We start from the raw sequence: 22,551 nt of genomic DNA, 5'->3' as shown, positions 1-22,551 counted from the left end.
AGCAGCGGTCACTACAGACAGGGGTGCAGTCTCTCCTTCAAGGTCAGTCGCACCCCTTAAGGCGCCTCATGCACTTCCTAGGGAAGATGGTGGCAGCAATGGAGGCAGTCCCGTTTGCGCAGTTTCATCTGCGCCCGCTTCAGTGGGACATTCTCCGCCAATGGGACGGGAGGTCAACATCCCTGGACAGGGAAGTCTCCCTGTCCCAGACGACCAAGGACTCTTTGCAGTGGTGGCTTCTTCCCACCTCTTTATCACAGGGAAGATCCTTCCTACCCCCATCCTGGGCAGTAGTCACGACGGACGCGAGTCTGTCAGGGTGGGGAGCAGTTTTTCTCCACCACAGGGCTCAGGGTACGTGGACTCAGCAGGAGTCCACCCTTCAGATCAATGTTCTGGAAATCAGGGCAGTGTATCTGGCCCTACTAGCCTTCCAGCAGTGGCTGGAAGGAAAGCAGATCCGAATTCAGTCGGACAACTCCACAGCGGTGGCATACATCAACCACCAAGGAGGGACACGCAGTCGGCAAGCCTTCCAGGAAGTCCGGCGGATTCTGATGTGGGTGGAGGACAGAGCATCCACCATATCCGCGGTTCACATCCCGGGCGTGGAAAACTGGGAAGCAGACTTCCTCAGTCGCCAGGGTATGGACGCAGGGGAGTGGTCCCTTCACCCAGACGTGTTTCAGGAAATCTGTCAACGCTGGGGGGTGCCGGATGTCGACCTAATGGCGTCTCGGCACAACAACAAGGTCCTGACCTTCATGGCGCGGTCTCGCGATCAAAGAGCTCTGGCGGTAGACGCCTTGGTGCAAGATTGGTCGCAGTTCCGGCTCCCTTATGTGTTTCCACCTCTGGCACTCTTGCCCAGAGTGCTACGCAAGATCAGATCCGATTGCAGCCGCGTCATACTCGTCGCCCCAGACTGGCCGAGGAGGTCGTGGTACCCGGATCTGTGGCATCTCACGGTCGGCCAACCGTGGGCACTACCAGACCGACCAGACTTACTGTCCCAAGGGCCGTTTTTCCATCGGAATTCTGCGGCCCTGAACCTGACTGTGTGGCCATTGAGTCCTGGATCCTAGCGTCTTCAGGATTATCCCAAGGGGTCGTTGCCACCATGAGACAGGCTAGGAAGCCCACGTCTTCTAAGATCTACCACAGAACGTGGAAGATATTCTTATCCTGGTGCTCTGCTCAGGGAGTGTCTCCCTGGCCATTTGCATTGTCTACCTTTCTTTCTTTCCTGCAATCTGGGTTAGAAAAAGGTTTGTCGCTCGGCTCCCTTAAAGGGCAAGTCTCGGCGCTATCCGTCTTTTTTCAGAAGCGTCTAGCACGACTTTCTAAGGTGCGCACGTTCCTGCAGGGGGTTTGTCATATCGTACCCCCGTACAAGCGGCCGTTAGATCCATGGGATCTGAACAGGGTACTAGTTGCCCTCCAGAAGCCGCCCTTCGAGCCTCTGAGGGATGTTTCACTTTCTCGACTATCACAGAAAGTGGCTTTTCTGGTAGCGATCACATCTCTTCGGAGAGTGTCTGAGCTGGCAGCGCTGTCATCCAAGGCTCCTTTCCTGGTCTTCCACCAGGACAAGGTAGTGCTGCGCCCCATTCAGGAGTTTCTCCCTAAGGTGGTATCCTCTTTTCATCTAAATCAGGATATCTCCCTGCCTTCCTTTTATCCTCATGCAGTTCATCGGTATGAGAAGGATTTACATTTGTTAGATCTGGTGAGAGCACTCAGAATCTACATTTCCCGCACGGCGCCTCTGCGCCGCTCCGATGCACTCTTTGTCCTTGTCGCTGGTAAGCGCAAAGGGTCGCAGGCTTCCAAAGCCACCCTGGCTAGATGGATCAAAGAACCAATTCTTGAAGCCTACCGTTCTGCTGGGCTTCCGGTTCCTTCAGGGCTAAAGGCCCACTCAACCAGAGCCGTGGGTGCGTCCTGGGCATTACGACACCAGGCTACGGCTCAACAGGTGTGCCAGGCAGCTACCTGGTCGAGTCTGCACACTTTCACCAAACATTATCAGGTGCATACCTATGCTTCGGCGGACGCCAGCCTAGGTAGAAGAGTCCTGCAGGCGGCAGTTGCCTCCCCATAGGGGAGGGCTGTCTTGCAGCTCTAACATGAGGTATTTCTTTACCCACCCAGGGACTGCTTTTGGACGTCCCAATCGTCTGGGTCTCCCAATGGAGCGCCGAAGAAGGGAATTTTGTTACTTACCGTAAATTCCTTTTCTTCTAGCTCCTATTGGGAGACCCAGCACCCGCCCTGTTGTCCTTCGGGATTTTTGTTTTTTTCGGGTACATGATGTTGTTCATGTTGAACGGTTTTCAGTTCTCCGACGTTACTTCGGAGTGAATTTGTTTAAACCAGTTATTGGCTTTCCTCCTTCTTGCTTTAGCACTAAAACTGAGCATCCCGTGATCCCACGGGGGGTGTATAGCCAGAAGGGGAGGGGCCTTACACTTTTTAGTGTAATGCTTTGTGTGGCCTCCGGAGGCAGTAGCTATACACCCAATCGTCTGGGTCTCCCAATAGGAGCTAGAAGAAAAGGAATTTACGGTAAGTAACAAAATTCCCTTCTTTTATGTGGCAAATTCTCTCATTGCATTTGTGAATATAAAATCAGCACTGCAGTATTTTTTTTTTTTTTTTTTATTGTACCGCTGGAGTGGAGCTTTATTTGTAAGCCCCCCCGTCTGATGCATAACCATCTATCGTCACTCTGGTCGGTCTCCTGTGACCTGCCAACAGGTCTAGTGTTTCATGGAGCACGTCGGCGGTCATAACTCATTATAAGTCTATGAAAGCCTCTTTTTGGCTCTCGTAGACTTGTATTGGATATAGGAAAACAAAAAGTGCAAGAATGGGGTCTTATCTGTGAGACGCGGTGAACCTGTGATTAAAGGTGGTGTCACACATAGTGACGACATCACTGCTAAGTCACCATTTTCTGTGACGTAGCAGCGACGTCCCGTCGCTGTGTGTGACGTCCACCAATGAGCTGGCCCCTGCTGTGAGGTCGCCACTTGTTGCTGAATGTCCAGCTTCATTTTTTGGACGTTGCTTTCCCGCTGTGAAGCACACATCGCTGTGTGTGACAGCGAGAGAGCGACGAACTGCAGGGAGCAGGGAGGCGGCTTTTGGCAGCTGCGGTAAGCTGTAACCAGGGTAAATATCGGGTAACCAAGAAGCCCTTTCCTTGGTTACCCGATATTTACTTTCGTTACTAGCGTCCGCCGCTCTCACGCTGCCAGTGCCGGCTCCCTGCACACATAGCCAGAGTACACATGGGGTTAATTACCCGATGTGTACTCCAGCTACGTGTGCAGGGAGCCGGCACTGGCAGCGTGAGAGCGGCGGACGCTAGTAACAAAGGTAAATATCGGGTAACCAAGGAAAGGGCTTTCCTTGGTTACCTGATATTTACCTTAGTTACCAAGGGCAGCATCACTTCCTCGCGTCGCTGCTGGCTGGTCACTGGTCGCTGGTGAGATCTGCCTGTTTGACAGCTCACCAGCGACCATGTAGCGAAGCAGCAGCGATCCTGATCAGGTCAGGTCGCCCATTGTGATCGCTGCTGCGTTGCTATGTGTGACCCCAGCTTAAGGTTTTGCTCACCTGGTGGGGTTGTGTCAGACATAACCAGCATATAAGATAGGATAGGGAAGGGGTTAATGCCGCGCATCAGCCAAATGAAGACGTATAGTGCTGAAGTTTTTCTTTTATTCCATAGGTCTACGCGTTTCAAGGTAAAACCTCTTCCTCAGGACCAATGTATCAACAACAAGTTGATACATTGGTCCTGACTTGTTGTTGATACATTGGTCCTGAGGAAGAGGTTTTACCTTGAAACGCGTAGACCTATGGAATAAAAGAAAAACTTCATCAACACTATACGTCTTCATTTGGCTGATGCGCGGCATTAACCCCTTCCCTATCCTATCTTATATGCTCATCCACGTGGGGCTGCAGCAGACGCCATTATCTCATGCGCACTAGTGACTGTCACAACTGATCCAGGTGAGTGTATAATTCTTCAGGTATACCTCACTGATCTCCTTTGGTGTTACACTATCAGCGCTCCTTATTTTCAGATCTAGACATAACCAGCAGGAAGACTTTTGGAGAAACAGCTGCTGCAGCTCCCTGTATCAAAGATACTTTGTGATCGCAAATAGGGGTGGAAAGGGTTAAATTGCCGCGCTGCTCTGCAATACAGATGAATGCTGGATCGTCGAGAAGTGACTTTATTCAACACTTTTCAGAGCAACCTCCTTCATCAGGATCATCACATTTACCTGTGATGATTCTGATGAAGGAGGTTGCTCCAAACTGCGTTGAATAAAGTCACATATCGAAGATCTAGCATTCATCTTTATTACATAGCAGCGCGGCAATTTAACCCCTTCCACCCCTATTTACGTAGACTTGTGTTGAGCACTTGTGACATCACTTCTGACGTCTGGTCCAGCCAGGGTTCACTTCTCAATGTAAGTCTATGAGAACCGGAAGGAGGCTTTCATAGACTTATGATAGCTTATAACTGTTACCTCTGCCTTCTGGTCAGTCAGGATGGTGGAAAACGATCGGAGCGGGGCTGAGTAGTGCAGAAAACAGCGGCTGGAAACTATATTACTGGTGGCAGGTAAAATGTATTAGTGATACCACCCCGATGGTGAAATATAAAAAATACTGGAGTGGTGCTGTAAACGTATAACTAGCTTATGTGTTGTCTGATAGAGAATCTGTGAACAGACTTTTGCTACCTATCCTAAGAGCAGCATAACGTATAGGCAGAGACCCTGATTCCAGAGATGTCACTTACTGGGCTGCTTTCTTTAGTTTTGATAAAATCACAGATTTATTAGCAGTAGATTATCATTACAGGACTAGTTGGCGTGCTGCCAGGTAGTCCAGCATATTCATGAGCTCTGTATAACCTCACCCCCATTATTGATTGGCAGCTTCCTGTGCACTGTGTATGGGCAGAAAGCTGCCAATCAGTGAAGTGGGCGGGGTTATACAGAGACCTGATAGATCAGTAGCAGATTAAACAGGGATTTTAACAAAACTGAAACTAGGAGCTCAGTAAGTGACACATCTCAGGAATTGGGGTCTCTGCCCCTGCATCATGCTGCTCTCGGGTTAGGTAGCAAATACCTGGTGACAGATTCTCTTTAAGGCACAACATATAGGGAAACTGTCGACTTAGTTTAAAGTCACATGTCCAGTAATTATCCGCTAGAACAGATCCAGCAAAGAACCGCTGGCAACAAGAGGCCACTGTAATAAAGAGCGGGTGCTATAAATAACAATAGCGGACACTATGTAATAAGGAATGGCACTATACATTACTATACATGGCAAGCGAGCATGCTGTTTAATAAGGGGCAGTATTATAGATTCCAACAGAGGATTCTGTGTAATAAGAGAACAATGTTCTACATAATAAAGGAGGACACTGCAATAAAAGATGGCGCTGTCCACAAGTGAGGCTGTGTACAAACGAGTATTACTCCCATCTCTGTAAGTCATACAGTATAGCTATAGAATAAGTATTTACATCCAGTGACTTACTGCCGATGTCTCCTATGAATTAATCGCTTTCTGTGCTTCATCCGGTCAAACCTTCATGTCGACGTCTTCCAGCCACAACTTATCACAATGTGGTGTTGAAAATCTCAAGGTCACATATAACCTATGTACGTGTATGAATGTATGGATGAGCGTGCACATATATACACATTTGTCTCCTGAGTAACAAATCCCCCACACTGTTCCCCTGAATACAAAAATGGACCACACATTAATATACAATTAGCCACGCACCATTAACCATATATGATTAGCCACTTTTCCTCTGACCAATAAATAGAAATTAATTAAGCAGTGTGACTCTCCATTAAATTACCAGTCCCTGTCCTATGTTCTCTCCTTCCCACCTCCAATTAACTCATTGATTTAGTGCCTGTTCCATGTCCTCTCTAACACCTGCCAATTATGAACCCCTTTATTGTGTCCCTTATCTGTCTCACTGTGTTGAGACAATTAAAATAATCCCTTGCCCCTCCAGGCGATCCGGATACCTGTGATACGGGTGGCTTGTTTACATTTTTCACCACCTGACTCATAGAGCAAACGCTAGGCAAGAAGCGGCGGGTGGCCTATATTTTGCTGCAGGGAGTCTCCCTGCCCAGTGTGCCACCAAACAAGGAAAAATCAAATATAATGAGGGCCATGGGTCACTCTTCTGTAACTGCTGTTGCTCATTCTACTTCCGGGGCCACTTATTAGCCTCATACATATTCACTGCTTTCCCCGCCCATCGGTGTCTGTGAATGGTTGTAGTCAGACAGCACCCCACCCTTAGCACCTGTGATTGGCAGCAGTCGCACTGTGTGTTTATATCATAGTATAAAAATAAAAATTGGTCTAAGGTCCCCCTATATTATGATACAAAGCACAGATAAAGCATACGGCTACTGGCTACAGCCCCCAGCCGTGCGGTTATCTTGGCTGTGTATCCAAATAAGAGGAATCACATGCGTTTTTTGTTATTTTTTTAAATAAATAATTTAAAACGCAGTCTGCATTCCCCCCAATTTTCATACCTAGCCATGATAAAGCCCAACAGCTGGGGGCTGGTATTCTCAGACTGGGGAAACCAATGCTTATTGGGCTCCCCCCAGCTTAGAATAGCAGCCTACAGCCGCCCAGGATTGTCGCATTCATTAGATGTGACAATCCGGGAACTTCAGGTTGCGCGCACATCAGCGATATTCTTCCGCAATGTTGGATCCATCAGAAATGCGGTACAGTTCAATACAGTTAAATGGAATCGCGGCAAGTTAAGATCACATGCAGCCGCATGTGATCACATGTGACCTTATCTTGCCGTGATTCCATTTAACTGTATTGAACTGTACCGCATTTCTGACGGATCCGGCATTGCGGCAGAATACCACTGATGTGAAGCCGGCCTTATCCGGCTCTTCCCGATTTGCCCTGGTGCGGTGGCATTCGGGGTAATAAGGGGTTAATAACAGCCCACAGCTGCCACTAAGTCCTAGATTAATAATAGGGAGGGTCTATAAAACCACCCCCATTACTGATCTGTAAGTGAAAAGTACTAAACAAACACTGAAAAAATCCTTTATTTGAAATAAAAGACAAAAAAATCCCACCCTCTTTCACCACTTTATTAACCCCCCCAAAATACCCCTGAAGGTCCAGTGTACTCAACACGAGGTCCCACGACAATCACGGCTCTGCTACATCTGAAGTGACGGGGTGGCCATAGAACACGACTGCCTGCTGTGAACTTCAGGCAGAGACTGAGCCCCAGCGATCAGCGGTGACGTCCCTCAGGTTAGTTATGGTCACAGCTGGAGGTTTCTGCGGTCCTCCACCTATGACCGCAGGTAACTTTACCTGGTCACTGAGTTCACCTTACTCTGCGCTTTACTGACCCTCACCGACACAACCTGTTAAGCGGCTGCAGCCATTCATTGGGCTCAATGCTTCTTGCAATCTACATCGGAGGTGTTTCTGAATAGTGGACAAGACACCCCCATTTTATTCCTTTTTAGTGGGAATTTGCCAATAAGAAAAAATTACCTTATACAATTAGCACAAAGCTTTTATTGCAACTTTTGAACAATTTCCATCTTTTAAAACTAAGAAAACTTGCTCCTGTTGCGTCCGTGTATAGAGCAAACACTAACCATTGGGGCATTTATATCACCGCTATAATATATTCAGAAATATGGAATCGTGACTCACTCATCTGTGTTTTCTTTTCTCTGTAGATCTGATAGTGCTTCATCTGACCACGACAATCTAAAATACTCCACATCCAGAGATCGGGGCAATTCTGCCTCCTATGGATCACACACTCCAAATTCAGCTGGGCGACAAAAGCATGACGATGCCAGGGTCCATACTGAGGTGCACAATGAAGAGGAAGGTACGGACACCGCCCGTGACAGCGATGGCAGCCTTCTCTGGTCGGCCATCATTATCATTCCATTGAGTCATGGTGGCTGTAATGGCTGCTGTACATTCGCGTTTGTATCAGAGACTCTTGTTGTAAAAGTCGATGCCCCATTTTTTTTTTTTTTTTTTTTTTTATTGGGTGCTACATGTTCTGTTTTAGGCTAGTTTCACACTTGCGTTGAATGTCATCTGTTGCATTGCGTTGTGTGACGGATGCAACGGATGCGTTGCATATAGTGGCGTAACGGATCATACAAAACAACGGAATCTGCTTTTTTTTTTTTTTCTTTACAGTTTTACTGGCGGCAGACTTGTGTGAATGATCAGCTGATCGCTCTCAAAAGCCGGCCGCCGGGCGCTCAGCTGATCGCTCTCAAAAGCCGGCTGCCGGGCGCTCAGCTGATCGCTCTCGAAAGCCGGCTGCCGGGCGCTCAGCTGATCGCTCTCGAAAGCCGGCTGCCGGGCGCTCAGCTGATCGCTCTCGAAAGCCGGCTGCCGGGCGCTCAGCTGATCGCTCTCGAAAGCCGGCTGCCGGGCGCTCAGCTGATCGCTCTCGAAGCCGGCTGCCGGGCGCTCAGCTGATCGCTCTCGAAAGCCGGCTGCCGGGCGCTCAGCTGATCGCTCTCGAAAGCCGGCTGCCGGGCGCTCAGCTGATCGCTCTCGAAAGCCGGCTGCCGGGCGCTCAGCTGATCGCTCTCGAAAGCCGGCTGCCGGGCGCTCAGCTGATCGCTCTCGAAAGCCGGCTGCCGGGCGCTCAGCCGATCGCTCCCAAAAGCCGTCTGCCGGGCGCTCAGCCGATCGCTCCCAAAAGCCGTCTGCCGGGCGCTCAGCCGATCGTTCGGCCACCGAGAAACAAAATAAAGTTTCTGTGATTAAAAAAAAATGAGCATGCACAGTGAAAAAATAAAGGATTCCGCCGCTCAAAAAACGTTACATGCTGCGTTCCTTCCGCCCGGCGGAAGCAACGCAGCATCAGCCAGCGGAAGCAACGCAGGTACTTCTGTCACATTCCGTCATCCAAACAAGTCTATGGGAAACAGCGGAATCCGTTAACGGATTCCGCTGTTTTCCGAAAGGGCGGATTGCGACAGAAGGTAATTAACGCAAGTGTGAAACTAGTTTAATCCATAGGACTGAATGGGAACATCCATGGCATGTGTCATAGACCCCAGCAGTCCCCCAGTGGCTTTTTTTTTTTTTAATTGAGCTTTACTCGCCCTCCTTGGGTCCAGCGAGAAGTCCTCGCCACCTGTCCCAGTGTCTGGGTTTTGTCTGCAGCGCTGACCTCCTGTCATCAGCGCTGCAGCCGATCATTCAGCTCAGCGGCTCGTGCCATCACCTTGAGCAGAGTTGCTGAGCTGAGTTTATACAACACCAATGTGTGAACATTCCTTAATTTTTCAGGATTCCTGTAGGGAACATGAACCATTATACAGGGATAAATTGTGTGGTGGTGTAATGTAGGAAAGGACAGTTCCTCCCGCTCAAGAGACCCTCGTTGTAACTTCTGTCTACTCTCGCTGAGAGATGAGGATCTATAACAGAGGACCCCCCTCTATTAACCCAGAATTCCTTAATAAGATTCATGAGAACCCAAATAAACCAGTCTTTAATATATGCACTCAGAACCATGAGCAGTTCTGGGTACATATTGCTAATCCCTGCCTAACCAGCATAGATAAAGACATCTTTAGGAAAAGTGTTTCTAAAGATCTTTTATGATATGCTAATGAGCACTGGGACTAGTCACAAGGACATCAGCTCCTCCGACTAGTCCACCCTCTTTCCATGTTAGTACGCCTACAGGAGAGTGCTAACATGCTATTCAGTGCCTATTGTCCAGTGTCATCAGTGGTGACACGCGTACCTGTGTCCGTTGTCATTGCTTCAGACTCTGGCTTTAAGGTCAGTGCTCATTACCCGGCACATTTCCGATTATGTACACTAGACCTCTCTGAAGCCAGGACATGTACAAACGGCACCGGAAGTTCCAGGCATTCTGATCCTGCACACGGACCCTAAAGCCGGAGTCTGAAGCTGTGTCAACAGACACAGGTACGCGTGTCACCGCTGATGATGATGCTGGGCAATGGACATTGAATAGCATGTTACTATGTCCCTGTGGGCGTGCTAACATGCTAAGAGGGCGGAGTAGTCGGGGAAACTAACGCTCTTTCAACTAGTCGCTGGCCTCATTAGCATATCATAAAGGATCTTTATAAATACTTTTTCTAAAGATTTCTCTATGTATTCTACTAGATACAGGGACGGTTAGGCAGAGATTAGCAATATCCACCCAGAACTGCTCATGGATCTGGGTGCATATTGCACCTGACAGGAATAGCCCTTTAAAGGGAACCTAACATAAGGTGCAGCGCATAAAACAGGTGATACCTTGCCGATTGTAGGGTCCATCCTCTGGGGACCCAAGAACAGTACTCAAACTCCCAGATGGAATGTATACTCATTGCCTATAGGACTGCTGAAAAAAAGCAGAGCGCTGTACTCCTTTCTGGCAGTCCCATAGACTACATAGTGGTGGTCAACGCCGCATTTAGACTGCGCAGTTCAGAGCCCCATTCTCTGGATTGTTGAGGGTCCCACTGTTCAGACCCCAGCCATCAGCATGCTGGCATGTATCCTATGTATGGGTGATTACTTTTAATATGGGGATTATTCCTTTTATCCATTCTCCCAGCGCTGATATAGCTAGATCTTCCTTTGTAAGGTGTCATAAACATTGATCGGAAAGTAAATTTGCCTCTTTTCTTGCCTCTTTAGATAGCTTCAGTGTTAATGGAGGATCTGGAGAAAATGCTTTTGGTCGGAAGTCGTTGGGGCAAGAGCTGAGGGTTAACAATGTGAGCCCTGATTTCACTGTTCAGCATGGAAACCGTGCTTTAGCCACAAAAGATATGAGGAAATCCCAGGGTACGTACGTCCTTGTGCACAGATGCTTCCTTTATGGGATATTCACCTTCTCTTGTTTCTTTATTCCTTTTATTTCTGGTTTTGTGCATTTTATGGGTAAATAATATACTGTAGACTTTATTTAAGGTGATGGCGGCCATTGTAGTCCATGGATCTTGCTGATGTATTTTTAATTTGATTAGGTCCCCTTTGTCACCGCTTACTTTTATTTGCCGATCGTGCTTATATTCTTGTATGATGATGCCAGTGTGCTGACCGGGTGCAAACCATCGATCATCAAGATGTTATTACACTACTAGGCGCTGGCGGACCCTCCCTATCACTGCCATGTAATTGCACAAGCCAAATTTGACATTTTAGCCATTGGTGCAGTCACAGAGCCCCATTGGTGAAAACCTTTTCCATTTTTCACGTTTGATTTGTAATGCTAGGCACCTTTTCATATTGAACTGTATGTGTAACATTGATCACTTATGGATTGTCGCTTAGGCTGCTTTCACACATCCGGTTTTTGCAGTGCGTCTCAATCCGGCTCAAAAACCTATGCAATGAATGTGGCGAAAAAACGGATCCGTTGCATAAGTTTTTCCATGCGGCCCGTTTATTTTTTGACGGATGCGGCTTGATACTGAGCATGCACAGTGCAAAAAACCGCATCCGGCGTCTGGATGCGTTTTTTGGTGCAGGACGCCGCATCCGGATTCCATAGGCTTGCATTGTAAATCGCGTCGCATTGCGCCCGATCCGGCGCGATGCGGTTATTTCGCCGCACATAACTTGCCAGGCAATGTTCCATCCGGCCGCCGCATGGGCTAAATATGCCGCATCCAGCAAAAAACGGACGCAACGCAAGGCCTTGCGGCACAATACGGCGCTAATGCAAGTCTATGGGGAAAAAAACGGTTGCGTTTTTTCTGCAAAGCGCCATATTGTGCCGCTCAGCAAAAAACGGATGTGAAAGCTGCCTTACTACTTTATCTCACATTATCCCTTCTTTATGCCTTAGAGCGATCGCTGTCCTATTCTGATGAGTCTCGGCTGTCAAATCTTCTACGGAGGATCACCCGGGAAGACGACAGGGACCGAAGACTGGCAACTGTTAAGCAGCTGAAAGAATTTATTCAGCAACCGGAAAACAAAATGGTGAGAATGCTGCTATCTACTTAATGTGGCTTTCTTTTTAACACTCATGGACCGTATTTTTCGGATTATAAAACGCACTTTCTTTATCGTTCCTTTGGGAGACCCAGACCATGGGGGTTTAGCTTCTGCCTCCGGAGGACACACAAAGTACTACACTAAAAAGTGTAGCTCCTCCCTCTGAGCTTATACACCCCCTGGTGAGCAGACCCAGCCAGTTTATCGCTTTGTGTTCAGGAGGCATACATCCACACATGCATTCTCATATGATTTTTCCCTTTTGGAATGAGTTTGAAGAACTGTGGGTCCACGTCTGGACCCCCGGCATGTCCCTTCTCACGCCACTGTGTCGGCGGTGTTGTAAGGTTGATTTCCTAGGCTGGAGCCTTACATGCCGTCCTCCTTCACCATCCCTCCTGGGCTCTGGCTTGAAGTGGGAGCCAGCACGGTCTCCATGCCTGGCAGGAGACCGGTCTCCATCCGCAGCCCTTCAGGACCCTGCTGGACCGGAGCACTCATCCCCAGGGACATGGCCCTGCGTCTCAGCAGCTAAGTACCTGAGACGTTTATATTTGGGGGTCCCTGTGCTTTATTGTTGGGGGAGAGTGTGCTTATTGTATTTTCTGACATTTCCGGCGGGTTCTCTAGCTGTCGCCCGAGAACCGCGCCGATGGTGCCTGCGCGTCGGCCTCGCCGCTCAAATTTAGGCCCCGGCTTCGCCGGAGGCCTAGTTTCGTTTCACTGCCCTAGCAGGTCACTCATGCAGAGGGACAGCGCGGCTCCTCCCGGCGGCCGTTCTGCACAGGGGAGGGACACTCCCCACTGCTGTGCGTGTCTCCTCCCCTGTAGGTCTCTATGGCTCTCTTCGCTCCGGCGGCCATTTTCTCAGAGTTCTCTCAGCGTTGTTCTGCGTTCTGCATCCCTGCTGAGGTGCTGCGTTTGGGGGTCCGGGCTTCGGGATCTGGAGGGCACACAACACCGCTCTGCACAGCACAGCGGTCTGGTAAGCCACAACCGGCTCTGGTTGTGGACCTCTGATATACTCTCTGGGGTTCATTCTCTGGCAGAGCCCCCACTCCAGCAGCATGTCACACACGAGGAGCAAGGCCCCAAAACTTTACTCTGTATGCGCTGCATGTAAGCTCCTGCTGCCTGAACTGAGCACCTATCCACATTGTGATGCCTGCTCTACCTTGGCGGTGCCACAGCCTGGAGTCTCACCCCCAGTGGTCTCTCAGGCTGCTCTTGCTCCTGTGGCTGAACCCCCGGCTTGGGTAGAATCCTTTTCTAGGTCTATCTCCCAGTCTTTTGCTGAGTCCATGGGACTTCTGTCCAGGACTTTGCTGAATATGCATCAGCCCCCCCTCACAGGGTGCCTCTGCTGCTAGGGCTCTCTCAGGACCGGAGCTCACAGAGGATTCATCCTCAGGTCCCAGACCCCGTCCTCCTAAGAAGAGACGTAGGGTTCCCTCTCCCTCCTCCTCCCGCGGCTCTGATTCAAGAGCGGACTCGCAGGATGAGGAGGATGCCTTTACAGGGAGCTCGGAGGCTAACTCCATGTACCCCATTGATCTGTCCGAAAGTGACTCAGATCTTAGTGACTTGATTGCTTCCATTAATTTCCAGGGCCTGTCCTGACAAACGCTTCCAGAAGCGTGGTTCTGATGACCGTTTTCCCTTTCCACCTGAGGTGGTGAAGGAGTGGGCTCAGTCCCCAAAGGTAGATCCCCCGGTGTCTAGGCTCTCAGTCCGGACCGTTGTGTCGGTGGCTGATGGCACCTCCCTTAAGGATTCCACTGACCGCCAGATTGACCTTCTGGCCAAATCCGTGAAGCGGCGGGGGCGTCGTTTTCCCCGACTTTTGCAGCAGTGTGGGCTCTCAAAGCCATATCTGCTTCTCTAGAGGAGATGCATTCCCTCTCCAGGGAATCTATGCCCGAAATGGTTGCCTTGACTTCCCAAGCTTCAGCCTTTTCATCCTATGCCATGTCTGCCATGCTGGAGGCTTCTCACCGCACTGCGGTGGCTTCGGCTAATTCCCTCGCTATCCGCAGGATCTTGTGGCTTCGAGAGTGTAAGGCAGATTCTTCTTCTAAGAAGTACCTTGCTAATTATTAAGGAAGCTACTGGCGGGAAGAGTACTTCCATGCCACAAACCAAAGCCAGGAAACCTGCCCAGGGTAGGAATCAGTCGAGGTTTCGTTCCTTTCGTTCCTCCAACTGGTCGTCCTCTAAGCCTTCGGCCTCGTCCACTAACTCAGCCAAGGACCAGAAATCCAACTGGCGCCCAAAAGCGCGTCCACAGAAGACGGCAGGAGGTGCTGCCACTAAGGCAGCCTCCTCGTGACTACGACTACGACGTTCTAGTCAAGGCTTCATCCAGCGCAGACTGTCAGCGGAGTGTTTCGCTCACTCTCGCCACTCTAGCCCAATTCGGGTGGCTGGTCAATCTTCCCAAATCCACTCTGACTCCGACCCAGAGTCTCACGTACCTAGGGATGCAGTTCGAGACTTTGCCGGCACTTGTGAAGTTGCCCTTAAACAAACAGCAGTCCCTCCAACTGGCAGTGCGCTCTCTGCTGAGGCCCCGCCGTCATTCCATCAGGCACCTCATGCAGGTGCTGGGTCAGATGGTGGCGTCAATGGAAGCTGTCCCCTTTGCCCAGTTCCATCTGCGCCCCCTGCAGCTGGACATTCTCCGCTGTTGGGACAAGCGGCCTTCCTCCTTACACAGGCTAGTGGCTCTGTCGCCACAGACCAGGAGCTCTCTTCAGTGGTGGCTTCGGCCCCTCTCTCTGTCCCAGGGGCGCTCCTTCCTGGCCCCGTCCTTGGTGATCCTCACCACGGATGCCAGTCTATCCGGCTGGGGAGCGGTATGTCTCCACCACAGAGCGCAGGGCACTTGGACTCCGTCCGAGTCAGCCCTTTCAATCAATGTGCTGGAAACCAGAGCCGTGCTTCTAGCTCTTCTAGCTTTTCACCACCTATTGGCGGGCAGGCACATTCGAGTCCAGTCAGACAACGCGACAGCGGTTGCCTCCGTCAATCACCAAGGCGGGACACGCAGCCGCCTGGCAATGTTGGAGGTACAACGCATCCTTCAATGGGTGGAGGACTCCAAGTCCACCATATCCGCAGTCCACATCCCAGGCGTGGAAAACTGGGAGGCAGATTATCTCAGCCGTCAAACCGTGGACGGTGGCGAGTGGTCCCTGCACCCGGCAGTGTTTCAGTCAATCTGCCGCAAATGGGGCACTCCGGACGTGGACCTATTGGCATCCCGTCACAACAACAAAGTTCCTGTTTACGTGGCTCGCTCCCACGATCCTCAGGCCTTCGCTGCGGACGCTCTGGTTCAAGACTGGTCCCAGTTTCGTCTGTCCTACGTGTTTCCCCCTCTAGCTCTCTTGCCCAGAGTCCTGCGCAAGATCAGAATGGAGGGCTGTCGAGTCATCCTCATTGCACCGGACTGGCCCAGGCGAGCTTGGTATCCAGACCTGCTCCATCTGTCCGTAGAGATGCCGTGGCATCTCCCAGACCGTCCAGACCTGCTCTCGCAAGGTCCGTTTTTCCGCCTGAATTCTGTGGCTCTTGAGTCCTGGATTTTGACGGCTTCTGGTATTCCTCCTGAAGTCCTCTCCACTATGACTCGGGCCCGTAAGTCTTCCTCCGCTAAGATCTATCACAGGATTTGGAGAATTTTCCTATCCTGGTGTCGCTCTACCGACCATCCTCCTTGGCCTTTCTCCTTGCCGACCCTTCTGTCTTTTCTACAGTCCGGTCTGCAGCTAGGACTGTCCCTCAACTCTCTCTCAAGGGACAAGTCTCAGCTCTGTCAGTTCTGTTCCAGCGGCGTCTCGCTCGGCTGGCTCAGGTCCGCACCTTCATGCAGGACGTGTCTCACATCATTCCGCCTTATCGGCGGCCCTTGGATCCCTGGGACCTTAATTTGGTTCTCACGGTTTTGCAGAAACCCCCCTTTGAGCCTCTTAGGGAAGTTTCCTTGTATCGTCTTTCACAGAAAGTGGCCTTTCTGGTGGCCTTTACTTCCCTCAGGAGAGTCTCTGATTTGGCTGCGCTCTCTTCGGAGTCACCTTTTTTGGTTTTTCATCAAGACAAGGTGGTTCTCCGTCCGACTCCGGACTTTCTTCCTCAGGTGGTCTCTCCTTTCCACCTTAACCAGGACTTTACCCTACCTTCCTTTTGTCCGGTTCCTGTTCATCGCTTTGAAAAAGCGCTGCATACTCTGGATCTGGTGCGTGCTCTCCGGATCTATGTGTCTCGCACTGCTGCACTTAGGCGGTGCACTTCTCTTTTTGTGCTAACCACAGGTCGGCGCAAGGGTCTCTCTGCTTCTAAGCCGACCTTAGCCCGTTGGATTAGATCGACCATTTCGGGCGCCTACCAGAGTACTCAGGTGCCTCCCCCGTCGGGGATCAAGGCACATTCGACTAGAGCTGTCGGTGCCTCTTGGGCTTTTAGGCACCAGGCTACGGCTCAACAAGTCAGTCAAGCTGCCACTTGGACTAGCCTGCATACCTTTTCGAAGCACTACCAAGTGCATGCTCATGCTTCGGCAGATGCGAGCTTGGGCAGACGCATCCTTCAGTCGGCTGTCGCCCATTTGTGAAGTTAGGCTCCGCCTACTTCTTAGTTTTTCTGTTTATTCCCACCCAGGGACAGCTTTGGAACGTCCCATGGTCTGGGTCTCCCAAAGGAACGATAAAGAAAAAGAGAATTTTGTTACTTACCGTAAATTCTTTTTCTTATAGTTCCGTATTGGGAGACCCAGCTTTCTCCCTGTTGCCTGTTGGCAATTTTCTTGTTCCGTGTGTTATCACCGGCTGTTGTCGTGGACAGAGTCTCCGGTTGTTCCGGCTCTTGCTCTGTTCTACTTGTGGGTGGCTATTCTCCTTCAGCTTTTGCACTAAACTGGCTGGATCTGCTCACCAGGGGGTGTATAAGCTCAGGGGGAGGAGCTACACTTTTTAGTGTAGTACTTTGTGTGTCCTCCGGAGGCAGAAGCTAAACACCCAATGTCTGGGTCTCCCAATACGGAACTATAAGAAAAAGAATTTACGGTATGTAAACAAAATTCTTTTTTCCTCCCAAAAAATTGGGAGGAAAATGAGGGGTGCGTCTTATAATCCAAATGTTGCTCACCGGGCATGGTGGACAGGGGTCGCAGGAGCAATGTTGGTGTGCTGTTGGTGTGCTGTTGGTGTGCTGTTGCTGTGCTGTTGCTGTGCTGTTGCTGTGCCTGCAGGCCGAGTGCTGTGCTGGTGCTGCGGTGGCCATCCTGAAAATATCGGCAGTGCGGACTTCAAAATAATGGCGCTCTGAGTTAGCGCGTGCACTGATGGAGCTTTCGGCTCAAGATCTCATCTGTGCACGCTCCAGCTTCATTTCTTTGTCGCTCCATTGGGAGACCCAGACAATTGGGTGTATAGCTTCTGCCTCCGGAGGCCACACAAAGTATTACACTTAAAAGTGTAAAGCCCCTCCCCTTCTGCCTATACACCCCCCGTGCCTCACGGGCTCCTCAGTTTTTATGCTTTGTGCGAAGGAGGCTGACATCCACGCATAGCTCCACATCTTAGTCAGCAGCAGCTGCTGACTATGTCGGATGGAAGAAAAGAGGGCCCATAACAGGGCCCCCAGCATGCTCCCTTCTCACCCCACTCTGGTCGGCGGTGCTGTTAAGGTTGAGGTACCCATTGCGGGTACATAGGCAGGAGCCACATGCTGTTTTCCTTCCCCATCCCTTAATGGGCTCTGGGTGAAGTGGGATCCTAATCGGTCTCCAGGCACTGGGACCGTGCTCCCTCCGCAGCCCCTGGGGAATCTGCTGGACAGGAGCCGGGTATCGTCAGGGACAAGTCCCTGCTACTGTGAGGTACTCTGTGTCCCCCTGGGGGACCGCGCATGGAGCGCTTGTGCCATACACACTGCAGCACTGCTGGGTGTGTTAGTGCGCCGGGGACTACCGCGCCGGCCGCGCTTATTTGCCGGCCGCGCTTATAACTTTAGTCCCCGGCTTTTGCGGCCTAGTATCGCATATTCCCGCCCCCAGGCCTGCCAGTCAGGGGAAGGGCGGGACGCTGCACAGGACGTCAGCGCTGAGGGCTGGAGCATACTTTGTATCCTCCTCCCCCCTCACTCAGCACAGTGGGGCATCAGATTCCCGCACTTTCTAGGGCACGCCCACGGCCCCCTCCTCCCCACAGAACGCCGGCAGCCATTCCTGTCAGCACTTCTGACGCTGGAGAGGAGAGACAACACGGCTCTGGGAGGCCCAGGCAGGGAATCTGGTGATCACACAACCGCTTTGAGCGGTCGGTAAGCAGCACCTGGGTGCTGGCCCCACTGAGTGCCGAAGTGTACATATATATATATGCTTATATGCTATACATTTACACTGTACGGTCGCACTGTTGATTTTTGGCTATATACCCTCCTGGATTGTACTCAGAGGAGACAACAGCATGTCGTCCGCAAAAAGCAAGGGTGCCAAAGCACAGGCTTACTTTGCAACCTGTACCTCATGTGCGGCTATACTACCGGCAGGTTCCACCGATCCTCATTGTGTGCAATGCTCGGCCCCTGTGGCACTTACTCAGCCGGAGCCTCTGCTACTGGTGGCCCAGGTGGAACCACCTGCTACCACTGTCCAGGTGACAGGGACGGAGTTTGCAGTATTTGCTGACAAACTGTCTGAGAGTATGGATAAATGGTCTGCTAAGATACTAGAAGCCTTACAGTCCAGACCGGTGACTCAGGCCACGGGCACTGTTGAATCATTGACCCCAGGCCCCCCTCAGTTGGAGCAGCAAAGTGCTCCTGGGGTGACCCTTAGGTCCCAGGGTGAGGTCTCTGACACGGACCGCAGTCCCAGGCCGCCTAAGCGGGCTCACTGGGAAATTCCCTCGACTTCATCACAGTGTTCAGGGTCTCAGCAGGAGGACTCTCTGGATGATGAAGCGGAGGTAGCAGATCAGGATTCTGATCCTGAGGCCGCTCTCAACCTAGATACACCTGAAGGTGACGCCATAGTGAATGACCTTATAGCGACCATCAATCAGGTGTTGGATATTTCTCCCCCAGCTCCTCCAATTGAGGAGTCAGCTTCTCAGCAGGAGAAATTCCGTTTCAGGTTTCCCAAGCGTACATTGAGTACGTTTCTGGATCACTCTGACTTCAGAGAGGCAGTCCAGAAACACCGAGCTTGTCCAGATAAGCGTTTTTCCAAGCGCCTTAAGGATACACGTTATCCCTTCCCCCCCTGACGTTGTCAAGGGCTGGGCTCAGTGTCCCAAGGTGGATCCTCCAGTCTCCAGACTGGCGGCTAGATCCATAGTTGCAGTGGAAGATGGGGCTTCACTCAAAGATGCCACTGACAGACAGATGGAGCTCTGGTTGAAATCCATCTATGAAGCTATCGGCGCGTCTTTTGCTCCAGCATTCGCAGCCGTATGGGCACTCCAAGCTATCTCAGCTTGTCATGCGCAGATTAATGCAGTCACACGTACGTCTGCTCCGCAAGTGGTGTCCTTAACCTCTCAGGCGTCGGCGTTTGCGTCCTACGCCATTAATGCTGTCCTGGACTCTGCGAGCCGTACGGCGGTAGCATCCGCCAATTCGGTGGCAGTCCGCAGGGCCATGTGGCTACGTGAATGGAAGGCAGACTCTGCTTCCAAAAAGTTCTTAACCGGTTTGCCATTTTCTGGCGACCGTCTGTTTTGGTGAGCGATTGGATGAAATCATTAAACAATCCAAGGGAAAGGACTCATCCTTACCCCAGTCCAAACCAAACAGACCTCAACCACGGAAGGTACAATCGAGCTTTCGGTCCTTTTGGTCCGCGGGCAGGTCTCAATTCTCCTCGTCCAAAAGGCCTCAGAAGGATCAGAGGAACTCCGATTCATGGCGGTCTAAGTCACGTCCTAAAAAGACCGCCGGGGGAACCGCTCCCAAAGCGGCCTCCTCATGACTTTCGGCCTCCTCACACCGCATCCTCGGTCGGTGGCAGGCTTTCCTGCTTTTGCGACGCCTGGCTGCCACAGGTAAAAGACCGTTGGGTGAGAGACATTCTGTCTCACGGTTACAGGATAGAGTTCAACTCTCGTCCTCCGACTCGGTTCTTCAGAACATCTCCGCCCCCCGAGCGAGCCGATGCTCTTCTTCAGGCGGTGTGCACTCTGAAGGCAGAAGGAGTGGTGATCCCTGTTCCTTTTCAGCAACAGGGTCACGGTTTTTACTCCAACTTGTTCGTGGTGCCGAAAAAGGACGGATCCTTCCGTCCTGTTCTGGACCTAAAACTGCTCAACAAACATGTAAAAACCAGGCGGTTCCGGATGGAATCGCTCCGCTCCGTCATCGCCTCAATGTCCCAAGGAGATTTCCTGGCATCAATAGACATCAAAGATGCTTATCTCCACGTACCGATTGCTCCAGAGCATCAGCGCTTCCTGCGTTTCGCCATAGGGGACCAACACCTTCAGTTCGTGGCACTGCCTTTTGGCTTGGCGACAGCCCCACGGGTCTTCACCAAGGTCATGGCAACAGTAGTAGCAGTTCTGCACTCTCAGGGACACTCGGTGATCCCTTACTTAGACGATCTGCTTGTCAAGGCACCCTCTCAAGTGGCATGCCAACACAGCCTGAGCATTGCTCTAGAGACTCTCCAGAGTTTCGGGTGGATCATCAATTTTCCAAAGTCAAATCTGACACCGACCCAATCATTGACATATCTTGGCATGGAGTTTCATACTCTCTCAGCGATAGTGAAGCTTCCGCTGGACAAACAGCGTTCACTACAGACAGGGGTGCAATCTCTCCTTCAAGGCCAGTCACACCCCTTGCGGCGCCTCATGCACTTCCTAGGGAAGATGGTAGCAGCAATGGAGGCAGTTCCTTTTGCGCAGTTTCATCTGCGTCCACTTCAATGGGACATTCTCCGCAAATGGGACAGGAAGTCGACGTCCCTCGACAGGAACGTCTCCCTTTCTCGGGCAGCCAAGGCTTCCCTTCAGTGGTGGCTTCTTCCCACTTCTCTGTCGAAGGGGAAATCCTTCCTGCCCCCATCCTGGGCTGTGGTCACGACGGACGCGAGCCTGTCAGGGTGGGGAGCGGTTTTTCTCCACCACAGGGCTCAGGGTACTTGGACTCAGCCAGAGTCCTCCCTTCAGATCAATGTTCTGGAGATAAGGGCAGTGTATCTTGCCCTAAAGGCGTTCCAGCCGTGGCTGGAAGGCAAGCAGATCCGAATTCAGTCGGACAACTCCACAGCGGTGGCATACATCAACCACCAAGGCGGAACACGCAGTCGGCAAGCCTTCCAGGAAGTCCGGCAGATTCTGCTATGGGTGGAAGCCACAGCCTCCACCATATCCGCAGTTCACATCCCGGGCGTAGAAAACTGGGAAGCAGACTTTCTCAGTCGCCAGGGCATGGACGCAGGGGAATGGTCCCTTCACCCGGACGTGTTTCAGGAGATCTGTTGCCGCTGGGGGATGCCGGACGTCGACCTAATGGCGTCCCGGCACAACCACAAGGTCCCGACATTCATGGCACGGTCTCAAGATCACAGAGCTCGGGCGGCAGACGCTTTAGTTCAGGATTGGTCGCAGTTTCAACTCCCTTATGTGTTTCCTCCTCTGGCACTGTTGCCCAGAGTGTTACGCAAGATCAGGTCCGACTGCCGCCGCGCCATCCTCGTCGCTCCAGACTGGCCGAGGAGGTCGTGGTACCCGGATCTGTGGCATCTCACGGTGGGCCAACCGTGGGCACTAGACTTGCTGTCTCAAGGACCGTTTTTCCATCTGAATTCTGCGGCCCTCAACCTGACTGTGTGGCCATTGAGTCCTGGATCCTAGCGTCTTCAGGGTTATCTCAAGAGGTCATTGCCACTATGAGACAGGCTAGGAAACCAACGTCAGCCAAGATCTACCACAGGACGTGGAGGATATTCTTATCTTGGTGCTCTGATCAGGGTTTTTCTCCCTGGCCATTTGCCTTGCCCACTTTTCTTTCCTTCCTTCAATCCGGATTGGAAAAAGGTTTGTCGCTCGGCTCCCTTAAGGGACAAGTCTCAGCGCTCTCTGTGTTCTTTCAGAAGCGCCTAGCCAGACTTCCACAGGTACGCACGTTCCTGCAGGGGGTTTGTCACATAGTCCCTCCTTACAAGCGGCCGTTAGAACCCTGGGATCTGAACAGGGTGCTGATGGCTCTTCAGAAACCACCTTTCGAGCCAATGAGGGATATTCCTCTCTCACGCCTTTCGCAGAAAGTGGCCTTCCTAGTAGCAGTCACATCACTTCGGAGAGTGTCTGAGCTAGCAGCGCTGTCATGCAAAGCCCCTTTCCTGGTGTTTCACCAGGACAAGGTGGTTCTGCGTCCGGTTCCGGAATTTCTCCCTAAGGTGGTATCCCCCTTTCATCTCAATCAGGATATCTCCTTACCCTCTTTTTGTCCTCA

General features: G+C 51.4%; 1 protein-coding gene across 1 annotated transcript in view; it reads left to right on the top strand.

Moving 5' to 3' along the window:
- Positions 1-22,551, top strand: part of SMG1 (SMG1 nonsense mediated mRNA decay associated PI3K related kinase) — a 468,962-nt gene that overhangs the window by 21,890 nt on the left and 424,521 nt on the right. The window contains exons 2-4 of the mRNA XM_075319739.1: positions 7,818-7,975; positions 10,786-10,935; positions 11,942-12,078. Coding sequence (XP_075175854.1) covers positions 7,818-7,975; positions 10,786-10,935; positions 11,942-12,078 — 445 coding nt within the window. The remainder of the gene's footprint in view (positions 1-7,817; positions 7,976-10,785; positions 10,936-11,941; positions 12,079-22,551) is intronic.

The sequence above is a fragment of the Anomaloglossus baeobatrachus genome, chromosome 7, assembly GCF_048569485.1.
Source record: "Anomaloglossus baeobatrachus isolate aAnoBae1 chromosome 7, aAnoBae1.hap1, whole genome shotgun sequence".
In the NCBI taxonomy this organism is placed as follows: domain Eukaryota; kingdom Metazoa; phylum Chordata; class Amphibia; order Anura; family Aromobatidae; genus Anomaloglossus; species Anomaloglossus baeobatrachus.
Note: the sequence above shows the minus strand (reverse complement) of the source record. Positions and strands in the feature narration are given on the sequence as shown.